The 18,388-nt window shown below is 62.0% G+C and overlaps 11 protein-coding genes across 11 annotated transcripts; 5 read left to right on the top strand and 6 right to left on the bottom strand.

Moving 5' to 3' along the window:
* Positions 1-134: 134 nt before the first annotated feature.
* Positions 135-1,460, bottom strand: OSTLU_26014 (predicted protein; the record flags this gene model as incomplete). The annotated part of the gene is made up of 1 exon (XM_001419862.1): positions 135-1,460. Exon 1 carries the CDS (start codon positions 882-884, stop codon positions 135-137), a length of 750 nt encoding a protein of 249 aa, XP_001419899.1. The 5' UTR covers positions 885-1,460.
* A 4,281-nt stretch (positions 1,461-5,741) lies between these two features.
* Positions 5,742-6,536, bottom strand: OSTLU_26012 (predicted protein; the record flags this gene model as incomplete). Its single annotated transcript, XM_001419861.1, has 1 exon — positions 5,742-6,536. The coding sequence occupies one exon, from the start codon at positions 6,534-6,536 to the stop codon at positions 5,742-5,744; it is 795 nt and encodes a 264-aa protein (XP_001419898.1).
* Positions 6,537-7,352: 816 nt separating this feature from the next.
* On the top strand, positions 7,353-7,874 carry OSTLU_5818 (predicted protein; the record flags this gene model as incomplete). Its single annotated transcript, XM_001420035.2, has 1 exon — positions 7,353-7,874. A coding segment is annotated over one exon (522 nt), but the record flags the coding sequence as incomplete, so codon positions are not given.
* Positions 7,875-7,980: 106 nt separating this feature from the next.
* On the bottom strand, positions 7,981-10,083 carry HSP90D (TRAP1, Heat Shock Protein 90; the record flags this gene model as incomplete). The annotated part of the gene is made up of 1 exon (XM_001419860.1): positions 7,981-10,083. One exon carries the CDS (start codon positions 10,081-10,083, stop codon positions 7,981-7,983), a length of 2,103 nt encoding a protein of 700 aa, XP_001419897.1.
* A 369-nt stretch (positions 10,084-10,452) lies between these two features.
* On the bottom strand, positions 10,453-10,608 carry OSTLU_26009 (predicted protein; the record flags this gene model as incomplete). The annotated part of the gene is made up of 1 exon (XM_001419859.1): positions 10,453-10,608. One exon carries the CDS (start codon positions 10,606-10,608, stop codon positions 10,453-10,455), a length of 156 nt encoding a protein of 51 aa, XP_001419896.1.
* A 311-nt stretch (positions 10,609-10,919) lies between these two features.
* On the top strand, positions 10,920-11,867 carry OSTLU_26008 (predicted protein; the record flags this gene model as incomplete). Its single annotated transcript, XM_001420034.1, has 1 exon — positions 10,920-11,867. One exon carries the CDS (start codon positions 10,920-10,922, stop codon positions 11,865-11,867), a length of 948 nt encoding a protein of 315 aa, XP_001420071.1.
* Positions 11,868-12,646: 779 nt separating this feature from the next.
* On the top strand, positions 12,647-13,174 carry OSTLU_16972 (predicted protein; the record flags this gene model as incomplete). The annotated part of the gene is made up of 1 exon (XM_001420033.1): positions 12,647-13,174. One exon carries the CDS (start codon positions 12,647-12,649, stop codon positions 13,172-13,174), a length of 528 nt encoding a protein of 175 aa, XP_001420070.1.
* Positions 13,175-13,250: 76 nt separating this feature from the next.
* Positions 13,251-14,308, bottom strand: OSTLU_26006 (predicted protein; the record flags this gene model as incomplete). The annotated part of the gene is made up of 2 exons (XM_001419858.1): positions 13,251-13,976; positions 14,108-14,308. The coding sequence occupies 2 exons, from the start codon at positions 14,306-14,308 to the stop codon at positions 13,251-13,253; spliced, it is 927 nt and encodes a 308-aa protein (XP_001419895.1).
* Positions 14,309-14,880: 572 nt separating this feature from the next.
* On the top strand, positions 14,881-15,483 carry OSTLU_6940 (predicted protein; the record flags this gene model as incomplete). Its single annotated transcript, XM_001420032.1, has 1 exon — positions 14,881-15,483. A coding segment is annotated over one exon (603 nt), but the record flags the coding sequence as incomplete, so codon positions are not given.
* Positions 15,484-15,852: 369 nt separating this feature from the next.
* Positions 15,853-16,884, bottom strand: OSTLU_38159 (predicted protein; the record flags this gene model as incomplete). The annotated part of the gene is made up of 1 exon (XM_001419857.1): positions 15,853-16,884. The coding sequence occupies one exon, from the start codon at positions 16,882-16,884 to the stop codon at positions 15,853-15,855; it is 1,032 nt and encodes a 343-aa protein (XP_001419894.1).
* Positions 16,885-17,020: 136 nt separating this feature from the next.
* OSTLU_16969 (predicted protein) lies at positions 17,021-18,228 on the top strand (the record flags this gene model as incomplete). The annotated part of the gene is made up of 2 exons (XM_001420031.1): positions 17,021-17,247; positions 17,340-18,228. The coding sequence occupies 2 exons, from the start codon at positions 17,021-17,023 to the stop codon at positions 18,226-18,228; spliced, it is 1,116 nt and encodes a 371-aa protein (XP_001420068.1).
* Between the last annotated feature and the right edge of the window lie 160 nt (positions 18,229-18,388).

Raw genomic sequence — 18,388 nt, 5'->3', positions numbered from 1 at the left:
CGAGGCGAATGCGTTAGAAGAAAGAAACGTTTAATGTTGAAATGATTCTGCTTGACTTGGATATTACTTCGTTGAAATACAGTTTATCGCGTTGCTTGAAAGTATCGACGGTTGCGGCGCCTCGCGGCGCGCAATTAGCGGGAGAATCCGTTTTGGTTGCCATTGTTGACGTCGTAGGCGGCGGTTTCGGAAGACGCCGACAACAACTTTGATTGCGCTCTGGCGAGATCTTCGCGCGCGAGCAAAAGTTCTTCGAGCGCGGTTTGCGTCATCGTCTTTTGCACCTCGAGTTGTTGCAACAATTGCGTCTTTTCGCCTTGCGCGTCCACGAGCTTACCCGCGAGCAAGTGTTCGGAAATCTCCGTCGTTTCGTTCGGCACGCCCGCAAAGTTATCCTCGACGAGGTAGTGCGATCCGTTCGGCACGTTCCAGCTCTCCGGAAGCACGAGCATGGAGTTACTTCCGTCTTGCCACCGCAACACCTCACCGTTCGCGCCCTTGACGATGTACTTGTAAAAGAACACCCCCCCCGCCGGCAACTCCACGCTCAGCTTCCAAACCGACCCCTCGTGCCACTCCAGCGCCGTCGCCCGCTCCAATTCCCACGCCCCCATCGCCTCGTGGCTCCCCAGCACGCACACCGTCTCCCCAAACTTCGTCTCGTAGTGCATCTCAAAGTCCACGACCAGTTTCACCCCGTTCAACGCGACGTACTTTTTATCCGTCGGATTCGTCGCCGCCAGCGCTGTCTCCGCCGTCGTCGCCTCGTCGCCCTTCGCGCGTCGCCGCGTCGTCTTTCGCGCCGCCCTCGCGCCGAGCGCGCGCCTCGCCGTCACCGACCTCGACGCGATCGTCGCGCGCGTCGTCGCGCGCGCGCTCGACATCGCGTCGCGCCGCGCGATCGCGATCGCGACGCGACGCGATAAGATTGTTTAAACAATCGATTCGAATCGATCGCGCGTGCGATTCGACGCGCGATCGCGACGCGCGAAGGGGCGGGCGTCGTCGACGCGAGCGTCCGAGGCGCGTCGCGCGCGTCGGTCGCGGCGCGCGAAGCGCGATGACACGCGCGGGAGAGTGACGCGATGACGCGCGACGCGTTCGCCATGACGTCGACTCGCTTTTTGGCGGGAAAAAAAGTCTGAAGTGTTTTCACGCGCGCGAGGGCAAAGGCGAAGGTCGCGCGTCGACGGGACGCGGACGCGGGGCGGGGACGGCGAGTCGAGCGGCGGCGAGTCGAGCGGCGCGAGCGACGTGGGACCGCGCGGAGGGGTCGGCGGCGGCGACGGCGCGGAGATGACATCGTCGCTCGACGAAGACGGCGACGGCGGAGAGGAAGGCGAAGCCGCCGGCGACGACGGCGAAGGCGGAGCCGCCGTCCTCGTACAGGAGCGCGCGCGTGGCGGGGAGCAAAAAGCCGAAGATCATGCCGGAGGCGACGAGGAAAATCATGCGGCGAGTTTGCGTGCTGAAGAGCAAGCCGGGAAGCTTTCCCATGTGGCACAACCATTTTCCGGCGCCGCCGCCGGGAACGTTGGGCCCGAACGACATGAGCATCGGGAGGAAGAAGTGTACGCCGTACACCAACGACATCACGATGCACAGAGGAATGATTTGTCCGAAGCGCACGAGAACTTGGACTTGACACCAAAGCATCGGTATGACGGCGGACATGGTCGTCATCGCGGCGGAGAAAATCGGATAACCGACGCGCGAGACCGCGTCGACGCCGCGCAAGCCGCGACTCGTGAAGTGTGAGCGCGTGAACGACTCGGCCAAGTGCAAGCTGAAGTCGACAGAGATGCCGACGAGAATTGTGAGCGAAATCGCTTCGACGATGCCAAACTTCACCTTGAGCGCGACTAGAATCGCGATGACGGCGAGGATGATGGCGAGCATGCTCAGCAGCGCCATGAGAGCCACAAAGACGTCGCCGGTGAAAATGAGCGTGGCGAAAACGGCAAACGCGAGGGACACTGCGATCGAGCTCACCGTGCCTCGAATGGCTTGCAGCTCCGTTGCCATGCGCACCCAACACTCGGAGGTCACTCTCACTGTCGCCGACGCCGTGGGAGGGGCGGAATGGAGCGTCACCGACCCGTTCGCATTCGTCGCGGAGTACTGAAACGTTGTTGCTTCAAACTCGGCGATGAAATCGAGAAACTTGAAATATTCTTGTTCAAGCTTCGTCGCCGACATTCGAAATGGAATCCCCGACAAGAAGTTCGCCTTGACCCAAGCGACGCGTTGGGTGGAGGCGCCGCCCGACGTCACCGTCTGTAAGCCGTAGATTTTTCTGTACCCGGGATTCTGCGTCGCGATGGACGTGATGACACTTAAGATTTGCGCCGAGCTCATCGGCCAAGGGTATGAAAGCGTCGTTCCAACGTTTTTGAGAATCTGCATCGGGCACTCCTTAAACGAACTCGCGAGGTCCGTTCTGTTTTGCAACGCTTCGCAGAACTTCAACATGCGGACTTGAGTCGTGGGGTCGCCGATGTTAAACGCGGGGTTGACCACCGGATTAGCGTCAACCTCTCGCGGAGCATATGGCGCAGAATCGTCTTGAATATCTTCGATGCCCCACACGAGTTGCGCCTTTTCGTAATTCGTCCCCGCGACGCGCTCGGCAGCTTGGAGCGCCTCCGGCGGCGGTGGCGACGGTGGCGGTGACGGCGGCGGCGGCGGCGACGGCGGCGGTGACGGCGGCGGTGACGGCGGCGGCGGCGGTGACGGCGGCGGCGGCGGCGACGGCGGCGGCGACGATGATGGATTGGAACTCGGTGGCGGCGACGGCGGCGGCGGCGGTGACGGCGGCGAAGGCGGGGGTGGCGGCGGTGACGGCGGCGGCGGCGGTGACGGCGGCGAAGGCGGGGGTGGCGGCGGTGACGGCGGCGAAGGCGGGGGTGACGGCGGTGGACTTGGTGGAGGAGGGCTCGATCTTGCTGTGCCTAAGACGAGGAGCGAATACGCATCTAGTACCGGTGCGTCGTTTACGCCAGCAGCTGTATCCAGGGCGAGAACAAATCCCGGTTTTGTGACACCTTGCGGCGTGCCGTACGCGCTCATCACGGTGTTCGCGGGTGGTAGGCTCGTCGTCGTCGTTACCGCCGCTGCGAAAGAGTCATACTCCGTCGTGTCCAGCCAACCATTCGCGTCGCTGTCGAAAGTATTGAATACTACGTCTGCTAATTGATCAATCTCTGGAGAAGTGATGGTTCCGACTTGCGACCTGGGAGGAGGAGGAGGAGACGGCGACGGTGGCGGCGGCGACAGCGTCACACCGTTTTGCTGTAGCACAGTCCCAGCCTGTTGCTGACAGTGCGCAAAGCTCGTGCAGGCGAATTTATCGCTCTCGAATTGCGATTCCGTCCACTTGATGAACATTTGCTGATTCGAGTCTGCCGGAAACAGCTCTGGCGGTTGCCCGCTCGCCTCCGTCTTGGTTGAGAAATATCCAGTCACTGCCATCGATCCGAGGCAAATGACGAGCAAGATGTACTTGAAAACATCCAAGTATGCACCGTAAGTTCTCCATGTAAAGATCGAACGTTTCTTCTTTTGCGCTGCCATGACGTTTTGATATTGGTTCAACTTTTGACCAAAGCAAGCGACACGCTTGATGCAGCTCAAACAAGATTCGGCGCGTTGCGCCGCGCGAGCATCCATTTCAGCGGAAGGGAGGTGCTTCGTACGCAAGCCTCCGAGGCCACAATAGTTGAAATCTTTGGAAACTCGCCAGTATCGCTCGTACGCGCACAAACATGCGGGAAACCAGGTGATGACGAGGAAGTAATTTACCAAAACCATCACAGCGATAAAGACACCAAATATTTGCACCGCCGGAATGGCGGAGGCGAGGTTTGCGGCGAATGCCGCGCCTGAAGTCATCGAAGTCACCAGCATCGCTCTTCCAGCGTGATCATAAGCATAATTTAATCGTGCTTCGAGGGTGTCACCGCGTATCCCCACGGCGCGCGAAGCATCCTCGAAAGAATCGTAAAATACAAAGACGTCGTCGACGCCGATGCCGAGTATGATGAAAATCGCCAAAAACTGCATCACGCTAATCGACTCCAACTTCAAAACGTATGCGTAAAACGCGTACGCGACGGGAAAAGATAGAATAATTTCAAATATTCCCGCAAACGTGATGAAAACAGAGCCGGTGTGAAAGTATGTGTACACGACCACGAGCGACAAGCCGGCAATGATGAGTTTCGCGTCGTGCAAGATTGCCAAATCGGCTTCATACTGGGTGATTTCTTTGCCCCCATAGAGACATCGAATGCCTTTTGCCTCATCTCTCGTGTTTGCTCGTAAAAACGGAACTAGAGTGCTCTTCATCCACTTTTTCCACACTGCCTTACTAGGCTGACCGATTGGAAAGCTCGTTCTAAACGACGACGCGGTGCCGTTCGCGGCGTCGAAATCCTTGTCGACGTAGACATACAACCCCCTCGACGCCAAACTCATGGTGACATCGACGGTATTTCTGTAGTAAGTCCCGCTCACCGTCGTCGCGAAGAATAAAGGTGCTATGGAATTTGGCGGCGTGCATCCGTTCGAGCCTAAATACTCCGTGTCTGCGATCTGCAAGCACATCGTCTCTGCGTAGCCCGGGAGTCGCGTAATTTTGCCCTCCAAATCCAACGCGAATTTCATCACCTCCTCGCGTAACACATTCTCCCCACGCGTGGACGTGTAAACGAGCTGAAACGAACTATATGAGCTCGGTCTTTCTGTCGCGACGTACGATTGCAATCGACGCATCTTTCGCACCGCCGAAGGCGACGTCAAATATCCACCCGAATCGAGCCAACTCGTCACGTACGGAATCGTCCCCACGCTCGCCGACCCACCCGCGGTCAACATGGCGTCCCAATTAAACTCCGACTCACTCTCCGCGCTCCAAATCGCATCCTTAAGCCTCGCCGTGGGATGATCGCGAATGCTAAATCCCGCGACATCCGTCTCCACCTTTGGCGGTTTCCGCACCAGCGCGTACGCGCCCGCCGCCACCCAAAAAATAATCGACAAAATCATCATCAGCACCGGCGCCCGCATCGTGAGTCTGATGAACGTCGACGGTCGACACGCCCACACCTCCTTCGCCATCATGTCCCGCACATCCGTCGACAACATTCGTTCGAGCCTCTTCGCCTCGTCGCGAGGCAGCAGCGTCGACGACGTTTGCTTCAGCAGCACCGGCACCCTGGCGTCGTCTCGCTCGAGAATAACCTCGCCGGCGTCGAGCGCGGTCTCTTCCGCGTCGCTCGACGCCGCGTCGCCGTCGGCGGCGGCGGTTTTCGTCATTTCTTGCGCGGGCGACGGTGTCAGGTGGTCGTTCGCCGAGTCGGCGCTTTCGGCGCTCAACGGCGGCGCCGAGGGCGCGGGCGCGTCTTCGGGGGCGTCCGCGGCCTCGCGCGCCGCGCGACTGACGCGTCGCGACAGCGCGCGGACGAGGCTCGACATCGCGCGCGGCGGCGCCGCGCCGCGAAGTGTCGCAGTCGTTCGGCGCGCGCCGCGGACGACGTCGCCGAGCGCGCGACGCGGATGCGCGACGCGCGCGGTCGACGAGGCGCGAGATGCGCTCTGGTGGTTTAGAAAATATTAAATCGAGAGTGTTTCGTGCGAATTGAATGGGTGCGGTGTTACATGCGGCGTCGGGTGATGGACGACGGCGCGCGCGGCGCGAATGTCGCCAGCTGGCTCGGCGCCGATTGGCGCGGACGCGCGCGCTACGCTTTGATGTCCTGGAGAAGGTCTGCGAGCAATCCGCGCGCGTCGGCGCGAAAGGCTTCGACGCTGGCGCGCGCGTCGGCGCGAATGACGGCTTGCAGGCGCTCGAGCTGCGCGGTGGCGTACTCGTGCACGGTGGGAACGTCGAAGCCGACTTCGGCGGCGGCTCGGGACTCAGCCTTCGTCGCAACCTCCGCGGTTTCGCTCGCCGCAGTCGTCGACTCGTGCGCTTGTTTCGCGGTCACGGTCGTCGCCTTGGCGCGTTTCCGCGCCGCGGCGACTTTCGTCACCGATTTCGGTTCGTCCAAATCGAACGCGTACGCGTCTCGCTTGCCGCTCTTCGTCTTCGCCGCCGACGCCTTTCCGCCGTCGCCGACCGCGCCTCGACCTCCCTCGTTCACCACGACTGCGTTTTCACGATTTCCGTTTTCCTCATCTTCCTCCTCACCCACCGTTCCAGCCTCGCCCCTCTCGTCCGCCGCTCGCGTTCGGCACACCACCGTCGTCTCCGTCCCCAATTTAATCACGCTCCCATCCCTCAGCGTCGCCCCCTCGCCTCCCTCCTCCACGTCCTTCCCGTCCACTTCCGTCCCATTCGACGACCCCGCGTCCGAGATCGTCCACGCCTCGCGTTTCGCGCACCACCGGCACGTCGCGTGCGACTGCGACACCGCGCCGTCGCCCTTGATCCACACCGCGTTCCCTCGCTTCGTTCGCCCGATCGCGCTCTCGCCGTCGCGACGCAGCTCGAACTCTCGTCCCGCGCACGGTCCGGTGATCACGACCAGCGTCATCGTCGTCGCCGCCGTCGTCGCCGGTCGCCGCGCGGCGCGTCGCGGCGCCATCGTCGGCGCCGCGACACCAACCGTCGTCTTTCGTCTTTTCGCGCGATTCGACGCGTCTCGTCGCGCGCGTCGCGCCGCTCGAGCGCGTCGACGCGCGAAGGATTTTACGTTTGACCGTTTCCGAGCGCTCGAGCGGCGAGACGGCGGTCGCGCGCGGCGCGGCGTCGCGCTCTGCGGCGACGCCGCGTCGAAACGACGGCGGTCGTTCCCCCGATCGCGGCGGCGTCGTCACTCATCGACGCGTCGCGTCGCGATCCGTCGCGCGTCGCGGCGCTCGCGCGGAGTCGCGCGCGCGTGCGAACGACCGGCGTCGACATGGCGGTCGACGGCGGCGAAGAAGGCGCGAGCGACGCGCGGACGGCGGACGAAGACGCGCGGGAGGGTTCGCTCGAGACGATCGCGACGCTGTGTCGAGCGGCGCGAGACGCGAAGGCGGGGGAGAGCGGCCGAGCGGTGGACGCGCTGCGACGGGTGTTGACGCTGTCGAAGGAAGCGCTGCCGAGGGAGACGCTCCTGGACGCGCGGTTCGCGGCGTGCGGGAAGATTGTGAATCAGCTGCGAAAGCGACACGAGGCGGAGGGCGTGCGGGACGCGGCGGCGGCGGTCAAGGCGAGATGGACGGCGATGATCGTCGAACAGACGAGCGGGAAGAGCGAGAAAACGAAGGAGGTGAAGCGCGAGGTCGAGACGGCGGCGAAAGAGCGCGGTGGGGGGGAGGAGGAGGACGCGGCGTTGGTCGAGGCGAGGGCGGATGTGAAGAAGCGGTTGACGCGCGTGAACGACGCGGCGAGGGATCGAACGCGGGAAATATTCGCCGACGCGTTGGCGCTGTGCGTGACGGATGGTAAGATTGAGAGCGTGGATGCGAAAAAGTTGGCGTCGATCGTGGATCAGATTGAGAACTCGATGACGGCGAAGTGGCCGAGCGGCGGCAAGGATTACAAGGCGAAAGTGCGGCAGTTGGCCTTCAATCTCAAGGATGCGAAGAATCCGGATCTGCGCACCAACTTAGCGACCGGTGAGATTAGTGCGGGGGTGTTGATCGATTTGTCTCCCGAAGAGTTGGGTTCGAACGAGCGACGGAACGCGAACGAGCGCATTCGCGAGTTGGCGGAGTGGGAAGCCGTGCGCGGGCAACAACAAGAAGCCAGCACGGACGCGTTCAAGTGCGGCAAGTGCAAACAGCGCAAGTGCACGTATTATCAACTGCAGACGCGCTCCGCGGATGAACCTATGACGACATTCGTGACGTGTGTCGAGTGCGGCAACCGGTGGAAATTCTGCTGACGCGCGCGAGGCTTCGGCGACGTTTGAGCGAATAGCGTCAAGGATCGTTGTGATCGATTAAATAATGTGTTGTTAGGTCGCTACGATTCTCGCACGTGCGACGCGTCTACTCCTTCGCCGGAAGCGTCTTTTCGAGAATTTCGTTCAGACGACCGAGCATCGCTCGAGGATCGTCTAAAGATCCCGCGGCGACGCGCGCGTTGTCAAATATTTGTTCGGCGACCAGCGCGGCTAATCTTCGCGTGCCGGCGTCTTCGCTCGTGCGCGCGGCGTTGATCCTTTTGATCATTTCGTGTTTCGGATTCAACTCGAGCGTCATCATGGAGAAGTCGTTGGACATCTCGGCGAGCTTTTTACTCGCCGCCGCGTCGCTCGCCATGGTTTGAACCATGCGGTACCGTCTCATGGCTTCGGGCTCGTGTCCGGAGATGAGCGCGGGAGAGCTCACCAATCTGTTACTCAGCTTCACCTCCTTGAGCTTTCCCGCGAGAGCGTCGTCGCTGAACCACTTACAAAGTTCCGCGCCCGCGGCGTCGTCCAACGCCGCGGCGTCGTTTGATTTTGACTCTTCACCGTCGGCTTTTTCGCCGTCGACGTCGAGATTTGCGGCTTCAACGCTCACCAATTGCTTGCCCGCGACGCTCATTAAGTGCTGCATCACGAACTCATCGATGTGAGCGTACAAGAACAAAACTTCGTAGCCCCGCGACTTCGCCGCTTCCAAATACGGCGACGCTTCGGCTTGCAGCCGCGACGGCGCGACGATGTAATACACTTTGTCTTGTCCCTCGGGCATGCGCGCGGCGTACTCGCGGAAAGACGTCAATTTTCCAGTCTCCGTCGAGCTCGATTCGTAACGCAACAGCTCTGCGAGTTCGAGTTTGTACGCGTACTCCGAGCACACGCCCTCCTTCAAGAAGAAGCCGAGATTGGCGAACCATTTGTTGTACTTTTCCGGCTCCTTCTTCGCCTTTTCATCCAAAAACTTGAGCACGCGCTTTGTGATTATTTGGCCGAGCCGCATGACGAGCATGGAATCTTGAAGCGACTCGCGCGAGATGTTCAGCGGGATGTCTTCGCAATCGACCACGCCGCGCACAAAGCGCAAAAACGCCGGGAGCAATTTTTCCGTCTTCTCTTGAATCATCACGCGCCTGGCGTACAGCGACACGCCCGAATTCGTCTGCCCGCCGAATCCGGCGACGCGTTCGGGATTTTCTTCGGGAAAGTACAGCAAGCTTCGAATCGTCATGGGCGCATCGGCTTTGAACGACATGCGAAACGGCGGCATGTCGCTCGCGCCGCTCACAAAGCGGTAAAACGCGATGGAATCGTCGTCGGTTATGTCCTTTTCATCCTTCATCCAAAGCGCCCCGACGTCGTTCATCTTGTGCCCATTCAACAGCACCGGGAACGCGACGAACGAGCTGTACTTTTTCAGCACCGTCTCCACCCCCCACTTGGACGTCAAGTGTTTATCGTCGCTTTTGATGTGCATCACGATTTTCGTCCCCCGCGTCGGCGCCTCGTCGCTCTCCGTCGCCTCCTCAATCGTAAACTCTCCATCCCCGGTCGAGCTCCACTTCCACGCCTTCCCATCCCCTCGCGCGCCCGCGTTCGAGATCACCTCCACCTTATCGCTCACCATGAAACTCGCGTAGAACCCCACGCCGAATTTCCCGATGATGTTCGACGCCGCGTCCGCGTCCGCGTCCAACCCCTCCAAAAACGCCTTGCTCCCGCTCCGCGCGATCGTCCCCAAATTCTCCATCAGCTCCTCCCGCGTCATCCCGACCCCGTTATCCGACACCACCAGCACCTTCCCCTCGCCCTCATCCGTCGCGATCTTTATCGCGAGTTCCTCCTCGTTCGGCGTCTCCGTCAGCGCCGCGTGTCGCGCCTTCTCCAGCGCGTCGCTCGCGTTCGACACCAGCTCTCGCAGATACACCTCCTTGTCCTCGTACAGCGAGTTCGTCACGATGTCCAGCAATCGTTTCGTCTCCGCGCGGAACGCCAGGCGCTCCGTCGCCCGTCCGCGCCTCGTCGTCCGCGCCGTCGACGTCCGCGCCGACGCCGACGCAGATGATGAAGATGTGTCCCACGCGCGATCCGTCGTCGTCGACGCCCCGCGCGTCGCGCGCGCGTCCGCGACGCCGCGCCGGACCGCGCGCGCGGCGCGCCGTCGACACGCGCGCGCCACCGTCAGCATCGCCGAAATCCGCGTCGTCGTGCGACGCGGATTTCGGCGTCGCGAACGCCGTGGACGCGCGAAGGACGCGACGCGACACCGACCGACCGACCCATACAAAGACGCGCGCGACGCCTTATTATTCATTAACGCCTTACTTAGTTTAGGGTTTAGGGTTTAGTATTATTCATTAAAAAGTTGTTTCAGTGGAAAATCGTGTATTGATTGATTGAAAAGCACTGCTATTGAGTGTTGCCACGGTAACTTTCATCCTTCCCCTCGGTCGCATCCTCCGCGGTCGCCCTCGGTCGCATCCTCCGCGGTCGCCCTCGGAACTCGCGCCCCGAGCGCGCGCGGCGGAATGCGCCGACGAAAAAAGTGACGCAATCATCACTTCTTCGTCTGGCACTGGCACGAATCGCACGCGCATCTACATCGCGCGCAGCCGCAACTCTTGTGCCCGCACGCATGACACGTCAGCGCGCTCGCGCACGCGCACGCACCCGGGCCGCACGCGCACGCGTCGCCGCACTTATCGCACGCCATGAAGAAAAGAAATTTGAAACGTGTCGCTCGTTCGTTCGTTCGCTCGCGAGTGGTCCCGCGCGCGCGTGTGACGCCGCGTTTCGGGGCGCGGACGGTCGTTTACCAAGTCTTGAGCGCTCTATTTATATGTCTTCGCGTCGTAGTCGTGAACAATTTTGTGTAACAAATAATCTCCTTCTGATTTAGGGTTATCGTCCGCCGACGGATGTAGAGCGAAAACGACGGTGATAGAGCGCGGCGCGCGCGTCATGGCGACCCGCGACGACGGCGACGATGGCGACGTCGTCCGGCGCGCCGAGAGCAAGCGCGCGATGAAAAAGCGGCTCAAGCGACAGCGACGATGCGACGCCAAGCTCGCGAAGCGCGCCGAGGCGAAGAGGCGCAAAGCCGACGTCGCGGCGTCGACCAAGGCGGCGTTTCACTCCAAAGTGAACGCGATGTCGAGCGAGGCGCGGGACGCGTTTTTCGTCGAGCGCGGCGCGAGGATCGAGGCGCGACGACGCGAGACGGCGGAGAGGAAGGAAAGGCGACGGGCGCAGCTCTCGTCGGCGTACGGATTGACGATCGATTGCGACGAGGATCTGACGACGACGATGGAACGCGAGCGGTGGGGGAGCTTGATGAAACAGTTGCGCGCGGCGTACGAGAGGAATTGTAAGACGACGGCGCCGTTTAAGATGAGCTTCACGCGAATGAGCGAAGCGTTCGAGGAACAGATGGGAAGGATGAACGCGGGGTGGGAGAATTGGCACGTCGTGCGGTTGGGGAAGACGTTGAGGGAGACGGCGGCGGAGAGCGAGACGACGGCGAAGTCGCTCGTGTATCTCACCGCCGATAGCGAGCGCGAACTGCGCGAGATAGAGGCGGGGAAGACGTACGTCATCGGTGGGTTCATCGATCGTAATCGACACAAAGGGCTGACGCTGCGCAAGGCTCGGGAATTGGGCGTCGAACACGCGCGGTTGCCGATCGGCGAGTTTCTCGAGACGCGCGGCGCGCCCGTGCTCACCGTGAACCAAACGGCGGACGTCTTGACGTCGTTTCTCGAGCGCGGCGATTGGGGCGAAGCCATAGAAGCCGTCGTGCCCGCGCGCAAGGTGGTGAAAATCGCGAATCGATCGAACGAGGCGGACGCGAAAATCAAAGACGCCGAGCGCGCGCGAGACGAAGACGAAGACGAAGACGAAGACGAAGACGCGTCGCCGACCGCCGACGACGACGACGACGCGCCGACGTCCACCGACGGCGCACCGCGATAAATCTAATAATAATAATACACGCTACCGACGCGACGCATCGCATCGACGACGCCCGTTCCCTCTCTACTCGTTCCGTCGCCCGTCGCGTCCCGTCGGCGTCGTCGGCACCGGCCCGACGTCGTCGAACACCGCCCGAACGCCGCGCGCCTTCGTCTCGCTCCCCCGATCGCGCGCGAACGCCTCCGCGCCTCCGCGCCTCGTCGCCGCCTCGAGCGCGGCGACGAGCGCGTCGTTCGCCGCGCGCTGCGTCTCCGTCACCGTCTCGCGCGCGCGCGCGAGCTCTCGCGCCAGCGCGTCGCGCTCGCGCGTCGTCGCTCGCAGCGCGCGCGCGGCGTCGCGGAGCGCGTCGTCCGCGACGCGCGCGATGCGCTCGCAGTGCGCGCACGGCATGCGCGTCGCGGCGCGGCGATGTGCGGCACTCCGCGCCGCACCGGCCGCGTCTCATGACGCGTCTCGCGACGCCCGCGGCGGTGCGGGCGCCGAATCAGCGCTCGAGGTCGTTCGCGCGCCCTTCCCGCGCGTCGCGCGCGAGCCGTCGAGCGCGACGCGCGACGGGTCGAGCGCGAGGCGCGCGCGAAGACGATGATTTCGACGATTTCAAAGCCGACGCGACGTCCCGCGACGACGACGACGGCGCGCGCGTCGAGCGGCGCGTCGAGCTGAGCGCGGCGCAGGCGAAGATCGCGGCGGTGGCGCTGGAGACGCTGTACGGCGCGACGCGAGCGGACGAGGACGCGGCGACGACGGCGAGGGACGACGCGCGGAGGGGACGACTGGAGATGATTTTACGCGAAGCCGTGGAACGCGCGAAGGCGTCGTGCGAGGAAGAGGGGACGGCGAGCGCGAGCTGCGTGACGGCGTGGGAAGAGGTGGCGGAGGTGCGAGACGCGGCGTCTCGAGCGGGGGTGCGAACGCGCGGAGAGGGGGAGGATTTGGATTTGAACGCGCGCGGGAAGACGACGAAGGCGGAGGAGGCGGCGAAACGGGCCAAGGCGAAGGAGATGCGCGAACGATTAGCGAAGGATCCGCTCATGGGATCGCTGCCGTGTCGAGGGTTGGGGGAGTGCACGGTGGCGGAGGGCACGCTCGAGGCGCGCGGACGGTTGATGGCGAGAGAGGAGGACGGAGACGCGGCGACGAGCGGCGAGGCGGATCCGAGCGCGGCGAGGCGGAGCGCGGTGGAGGCGGCGGTGGCGCGCGCGATCGAACTGTGCGCGAGCGGGGCGACGAGAGAGGCGTGCGCGATCGCGTGGGAGGAGGTCGAGGAGCTCACGAGTTGGGGCGGTGGGCGCCGAGAGGGGGATTAATTGAGTTTCGATTGACGTCGTCGCTCGATTTCTCTTGTAATTAATTGCGAAGCACGCGGTTCAATAATTATGTTTGCTAAAGCGTCGCCACGTTTTCGGAGATGAGCTTGTGTAACTCTTTCGCGTCGCTCTCCTTGCCGAAACGTAAATAAACCATGACTTTTTGGTTTTCTTCCTCGGCGTTGAACACGGTGGCGATCAAGCCGTTTTGAACGGCGCTCCCATCCTTCATCTTCTTTTCAGTCAATTGCGAGGACATTTTCGGGTACAAACCCGCGTTTAACACCGCTTTACCGATGGTGTTTCGCATCAGCAACCTACAGCGCTTCACGTCGCCCTCGCTCGGCGCCTTTTCGCGTCTAAACTCAAAGCTATTCACCCCGCGATCGGCCCAATTTTTATCCCCGGCGTCCTTCTTCGTGTGAAATTTCACCTTGCCGACGCGCAAGAGCACCACCTCTTTCTCGTCCTCCACCGCCTCGTTGGCCTGATACGACGGCGAGCTCGGTCGCGCGGGCTCATCCTCGTCCTCGTCGTCCGCCGCCGTCCCCGCGCCCGGCGCCGTCCCACCGCCGAACAGCCCCCCGCCGCCGCCGAACGGCGCGCCAAACGTCGATCCCGGCGCCGTCGGCAAACTCCCAAAAATCGATCCCGCCGCCGGCACCGCCGCCACCGCGCCCCCCCCGAACGGATTCACGCTCCCCTTCGCGTCCACGCGCCCATCGCTCGCCGTCGTCGTCGCCTTCGTCGTCTCTCCGTCGTTCTCGTCCTCGACGCGTTCCAACACGTCGCCGAAATCAACCTGCGCGCGTCGTCGTCTCATTCATTCAGTCCTCACGTTCGCGTCGACGCGTCGCCTCGTCGCGTCGCGCGTCGCCTCGTCGCGAGCAAAAACTCGCGCGCGCGCATCGCATCGCCCGGGCGTTCGCGCACCTTGACGCGATCGAGATGTTTCAAGTAATCCTCGCACCCTCGACGCCAACTCACGATCGGCGATTCGATCGCGCGTCGCGCGATCCACGCCGCGAACTGCGCGTTCAGCGCCTCGACCGTCCCGCGACACTTCGCCTCGCGCTCGACCCGTCGGCTCTCCGCGTCGCCCGTCGTCGCGTCGGGCGCCGCGCGCTTCCCCATCGACGCCCGTCGCGCGTCGTTGTGTCGCGGTCCGCCGCGCGCGCGACGCTCGAGCGGCGTCCGCGCCGCGACGCGACGCGCGACGCGACGCCGCGTCGCCGCGTCGCGCGCGCGAATTTTTTTCGCGTCGACCCTCGCGCGCGCGCGGTCGACGCGGCGTCGCGCGCGACGACGCGACGGTCGGCCGCGCGTCGCCGCGCGCGCGGAATGCGGACGATCGATCGTTCGCGCGAGCGCGCACACGTCGACGCGTCGCGATGGCGACGCGCGCGACGACGACGCGCGCGATGCGTCGAGGATTCGCGGCGCCGCGCGCGCGGGCGAGCGGCGCGCGCGGTGGACGCGGTGGACGCGGGCGCGCGGCGCCGCCGGGACGCGGTGGGCGCGGACGGACGACGACGACGACGACGACGACGACGACGACGACGACGACGACGGGCGCGAGGGAAGGCGCGGTGTTCGTGGCCGGGTTCGATCCGACGGCGCCGCTGGGACGGCGAGACGCGCGACCGGTGCTGCGCGTGGGCGCGCGCGCGCAGACGCTGCCGCCGCCGAACGAAAAGCTGACGCGGGAGAAGAAGATGGCGAAGGTGGCGTTCGAAAGCTCGAGCGAGGACGCGAGCGATGCGCCGGCGAGCGATGGATTGCCGGAAATCGCGCTCATCGGAAGGTCGAACGTGGGGAAGTCGTCGCTGTTGAATTCGATCACGTTCGGCGCGGGCGCGGCGGCGGTGAGCGCGAAGCCGGGGACGACGGTGAGCATGAATCATTATTTAGTGGATAAAAAGTGGCGGTTGGTGGATTTGCCGGGGTACGGATACGCGAAGGCGGACGCGGAGGCGATCGAGCGATGGGACGCGTTCACGAAGGATTACTTCGTGCGCAGGGAAAATCTCGCGGGGGTGCTTTTGTTGGTGGACGCGAGCGTGCCGCCGACGGAGAACGACGAGCGATACGCGAATTGGCTCATCGAACACGAGACGCCGTTCACGATCGTGTTCACGAAGTGTGATCGAGACAAACCCGGGATGCCGAGCGTGGATGAAAACAAAGCGGCGCTGCGGCGCAAGTTGGACGAGAAGTGGCATCGCTTGCCGTCGATGATTTCCACGAGCAGCGTCACCGCGGAGGGTCGCGACGAGGTGCTCAAATTCGTGAGCAGTTTAATCGTCTACCGTCGCGAGCGGAACGAGGAGCGCAAGAAGGCGAAGCGGCGAGAAAAGGCAAAATCTGTCAAAGACGCAAAGTACGAGGCTAAAGGCTTGGCGATGGGGAAGTCTCGTCCAAAGAAGAAGGAGGGCGCGAAGAAGCCGACGAGCGACGCGAGCGACGGCGACGAAGACGAATGGGACGACGAAGACGAAGACGAAGATTGGGACGACGAATCGTCGTTCACGATGAACGTCAAGAGTAAGGGCGCGCAGACGATTCAAGATATGATTCGTGCCGAGCTCGCGGAGATCAATCGCGAAGGGGGCTAGTGTTGTACAGCTGTGTTGTAAAACTGTGAAATATTAAATGAAAGACGCCGCGGCGTCGTCGTCTCACGCGAGCTTCTCGAACAAATAGTGCCCGACGTACCACTCATTGCCGTCGTTGTAATTGAAGAGCTCGGAACAGCTGAGAAAGAACAACCTCCAATACACGTACCACTTCGTGCGATTTTGTTTGCCGTACGTTTCGTCCAAAATCGGCGCCGCTTTTTTATAGTTTTTGTCGAGATTTCGGAGCCAATCCTCGCACGTCCTCGAATAATGCTTTCCATTCACGCGCCACTGTCGCTTTAAGTGCAACTTTCGCGCAAAGTACGCAAACATCCTATCCGTCGGCATCGTGCCACCGGTGAAAAAATACTTGGACATCCAATCGCTCTCGTCCTCGACGTCGTAGTGAAACGGGTACGTCTTGTGGCAAAATATATGGACGAACATGCACCCACCCGGTTTCAACCACGTCTCGCACCGCTGGAACAGCGTGTCGTAATTCTTCATGTGCTCAAACATTTCGATGGAAACGATTCGATCGTACGACCCCAACCCTCCCGGCGGTTCAAACTTATTCACGTCTTGCGTGACGATTTCCAAATTCGTCAGCCCTCGTTTCGCCGCCTCGCCGTCGATAAACTCTTTTTGCGTCTTACTGTTGCTCACCCCACAGATCTTCGATTTCGGGTACTTTTCCGCGAGATACAGCGACAGCGACCCCCATCCGCACCCGAGCTCGAGCACGGCCATCCCGTCTTTCAATTCGCCTCGCTCGCAATACTTTTCCAGCATCGCCGTCTCGGCGTCGTCCAGCGTCGTCCTCGCGTCCTCGTACAAGCAGCACGAGTACTTCTTCTTAGACCCGAGGCAGAGCTCGTAAAACGACGTCGGCACCTCGTAGTGCTGTTCGTTCGCCTTGTCCGTCTCGATCGCGATCGTTTCCCGTCGGCGCAAATCCTCGATGAAATCCTGCTCGCATCGCAGCTCATCTTCGACGTTCGCGAACGTTTTCAGGCACTTCACGCGCAGGTTACGGCGTATTCCCGCGCGCAGCACGACGTCTGGCACCGCGTTGCGCTCGACGAGCGCCATGAACGCGCCGTAGAGCGTCATGGCGCGCGAAACGCCGTCGAAAAGTGACGACACTTCGCCGCGAGCGTCGATTAAACTCGACATGGGCGACGCGTCGACGTCGGGCGCGAGCGCGCTCGAGCGCGAACTCATGGCGATGACGGAGGCGTTCACGGTCGAGGACGCGTCCGAGCCGCTGTCGTTCGCGTCGTGGAACGCGAACGGATTGCTCAACAGAATCAGAGACAAGAGCGACCCGAACGGACGACGCACGCGTGCGCTGCTCGCGCTGAGCGAAAACGTGATGCGAAAACGACCGGACGTGATAGCGTTGCAGGAGGTGTGGCTGAAGTGCGAGGAGATGGGAAAGGGAACGGGCAAATGGTGCGAGATTCGATTCGATGTGCTTTGATTCGTCGGCGACGCGCGAGACGCGCGAGACGAAGGACTGACGGTGATTCGATCGAAACGCGCAGGGATCACGCGAAGATGGGGGCTGAGGATAAAAAGTTACGAGACGAGAAGGCATTCATCGAGGCACTGATGGGGCGACGGCCGTTTAAGAATTACGACGCGTATTATTGTTTGGCGAACGCGCGGCGCGCCGGCGTCATCACGATGGTGAAGAAATGTTTGGCGAAACCGATTCGAGTCGCCAGGACGTTGGCGCTCGATGGGCGGGACGTGACGCCCGATGAAATCGACACGAACGAAGGGCGAGTGCTGATGCTCGAATACGAAAAGATGATTGTGTTGAACACGTACGTGCCGCACAACGGGAGCAACGCCGAGCGGTACGAAAAGCGCGCGCTGTGGGACTTTCGAGTTCAAAGGTTTCTGGAAAACTACAGAGGGAAGAAGGATGTGGTGTGGATGGGTGATTTGAACGTGGCACACCAGGATCATGACGTCGGACCGAGTCCACGGCTCTTCGAGGGGGTGGGCGGTTTTACGCTCCCGGAACGCCGACGATTCACCGACATTTTAGCCGCGACGGATATGGTGGACACTTATCGCGCCTTTAACGGCGATCGTTTGACGTACACTTGGCGTTCTACGCGAGGTCAAGGTTTGGACGGTTGGCAGGGCATGCGATTAGACTACTTCGTCGTGCCGCGTAAGTTGGTCGCGCGCATCAAGTCGTGCGAAACCTCCACCGATCGATTCGACGACACCACGGCACAATCGATGCCTATGTCTTGTTTCATGGATTCCGATCACTGCATGATTCACCTTTCTCTGCACAAGCGAGAAGACGACGACGACGAAGGCGAAAACGAAGACGAAGACGAAGAAGAGAACGCGCGCCGCGCGAAGCAGCAGAAACTCGACCGAGACGCCGACGTGATTCTCATCTCCGACTGATCCACGCCCGCGCGCTCGGCATGGATGATGATTCCTTGTTTGGTACGCTATTTGACACGCTATTAGACACATTATTTGACGCGGCGCCGTCACGACGAAACGTTCGGTTACGTTGTAACCGACCGCACAGCCAGAAGCGCGCCGCGCCGCCGCGCGCGAC

Source organism: Ostreococcus lucimarinus, chromosome 10 (assembly GCF_000092065.1).
Source record: "Ostreococcus lucimarinus CCE9901 chromosome 10, complete sequence".
In the NCBI taxonomy this organism is placed as follows: Eukaryota; Viridiplantae; Chlorophyta; class Mamiellophyceae; order Mamiellales; family Bathycoccaceae; genus Ostreococcus; species Ostreococcus sp. 'lucimarinus'.
The sequence above is the reverse complement of the archived record's forward strand: the minus strand, read 5'-3'. Positions and strand labels throughout refer to the sequence as shown.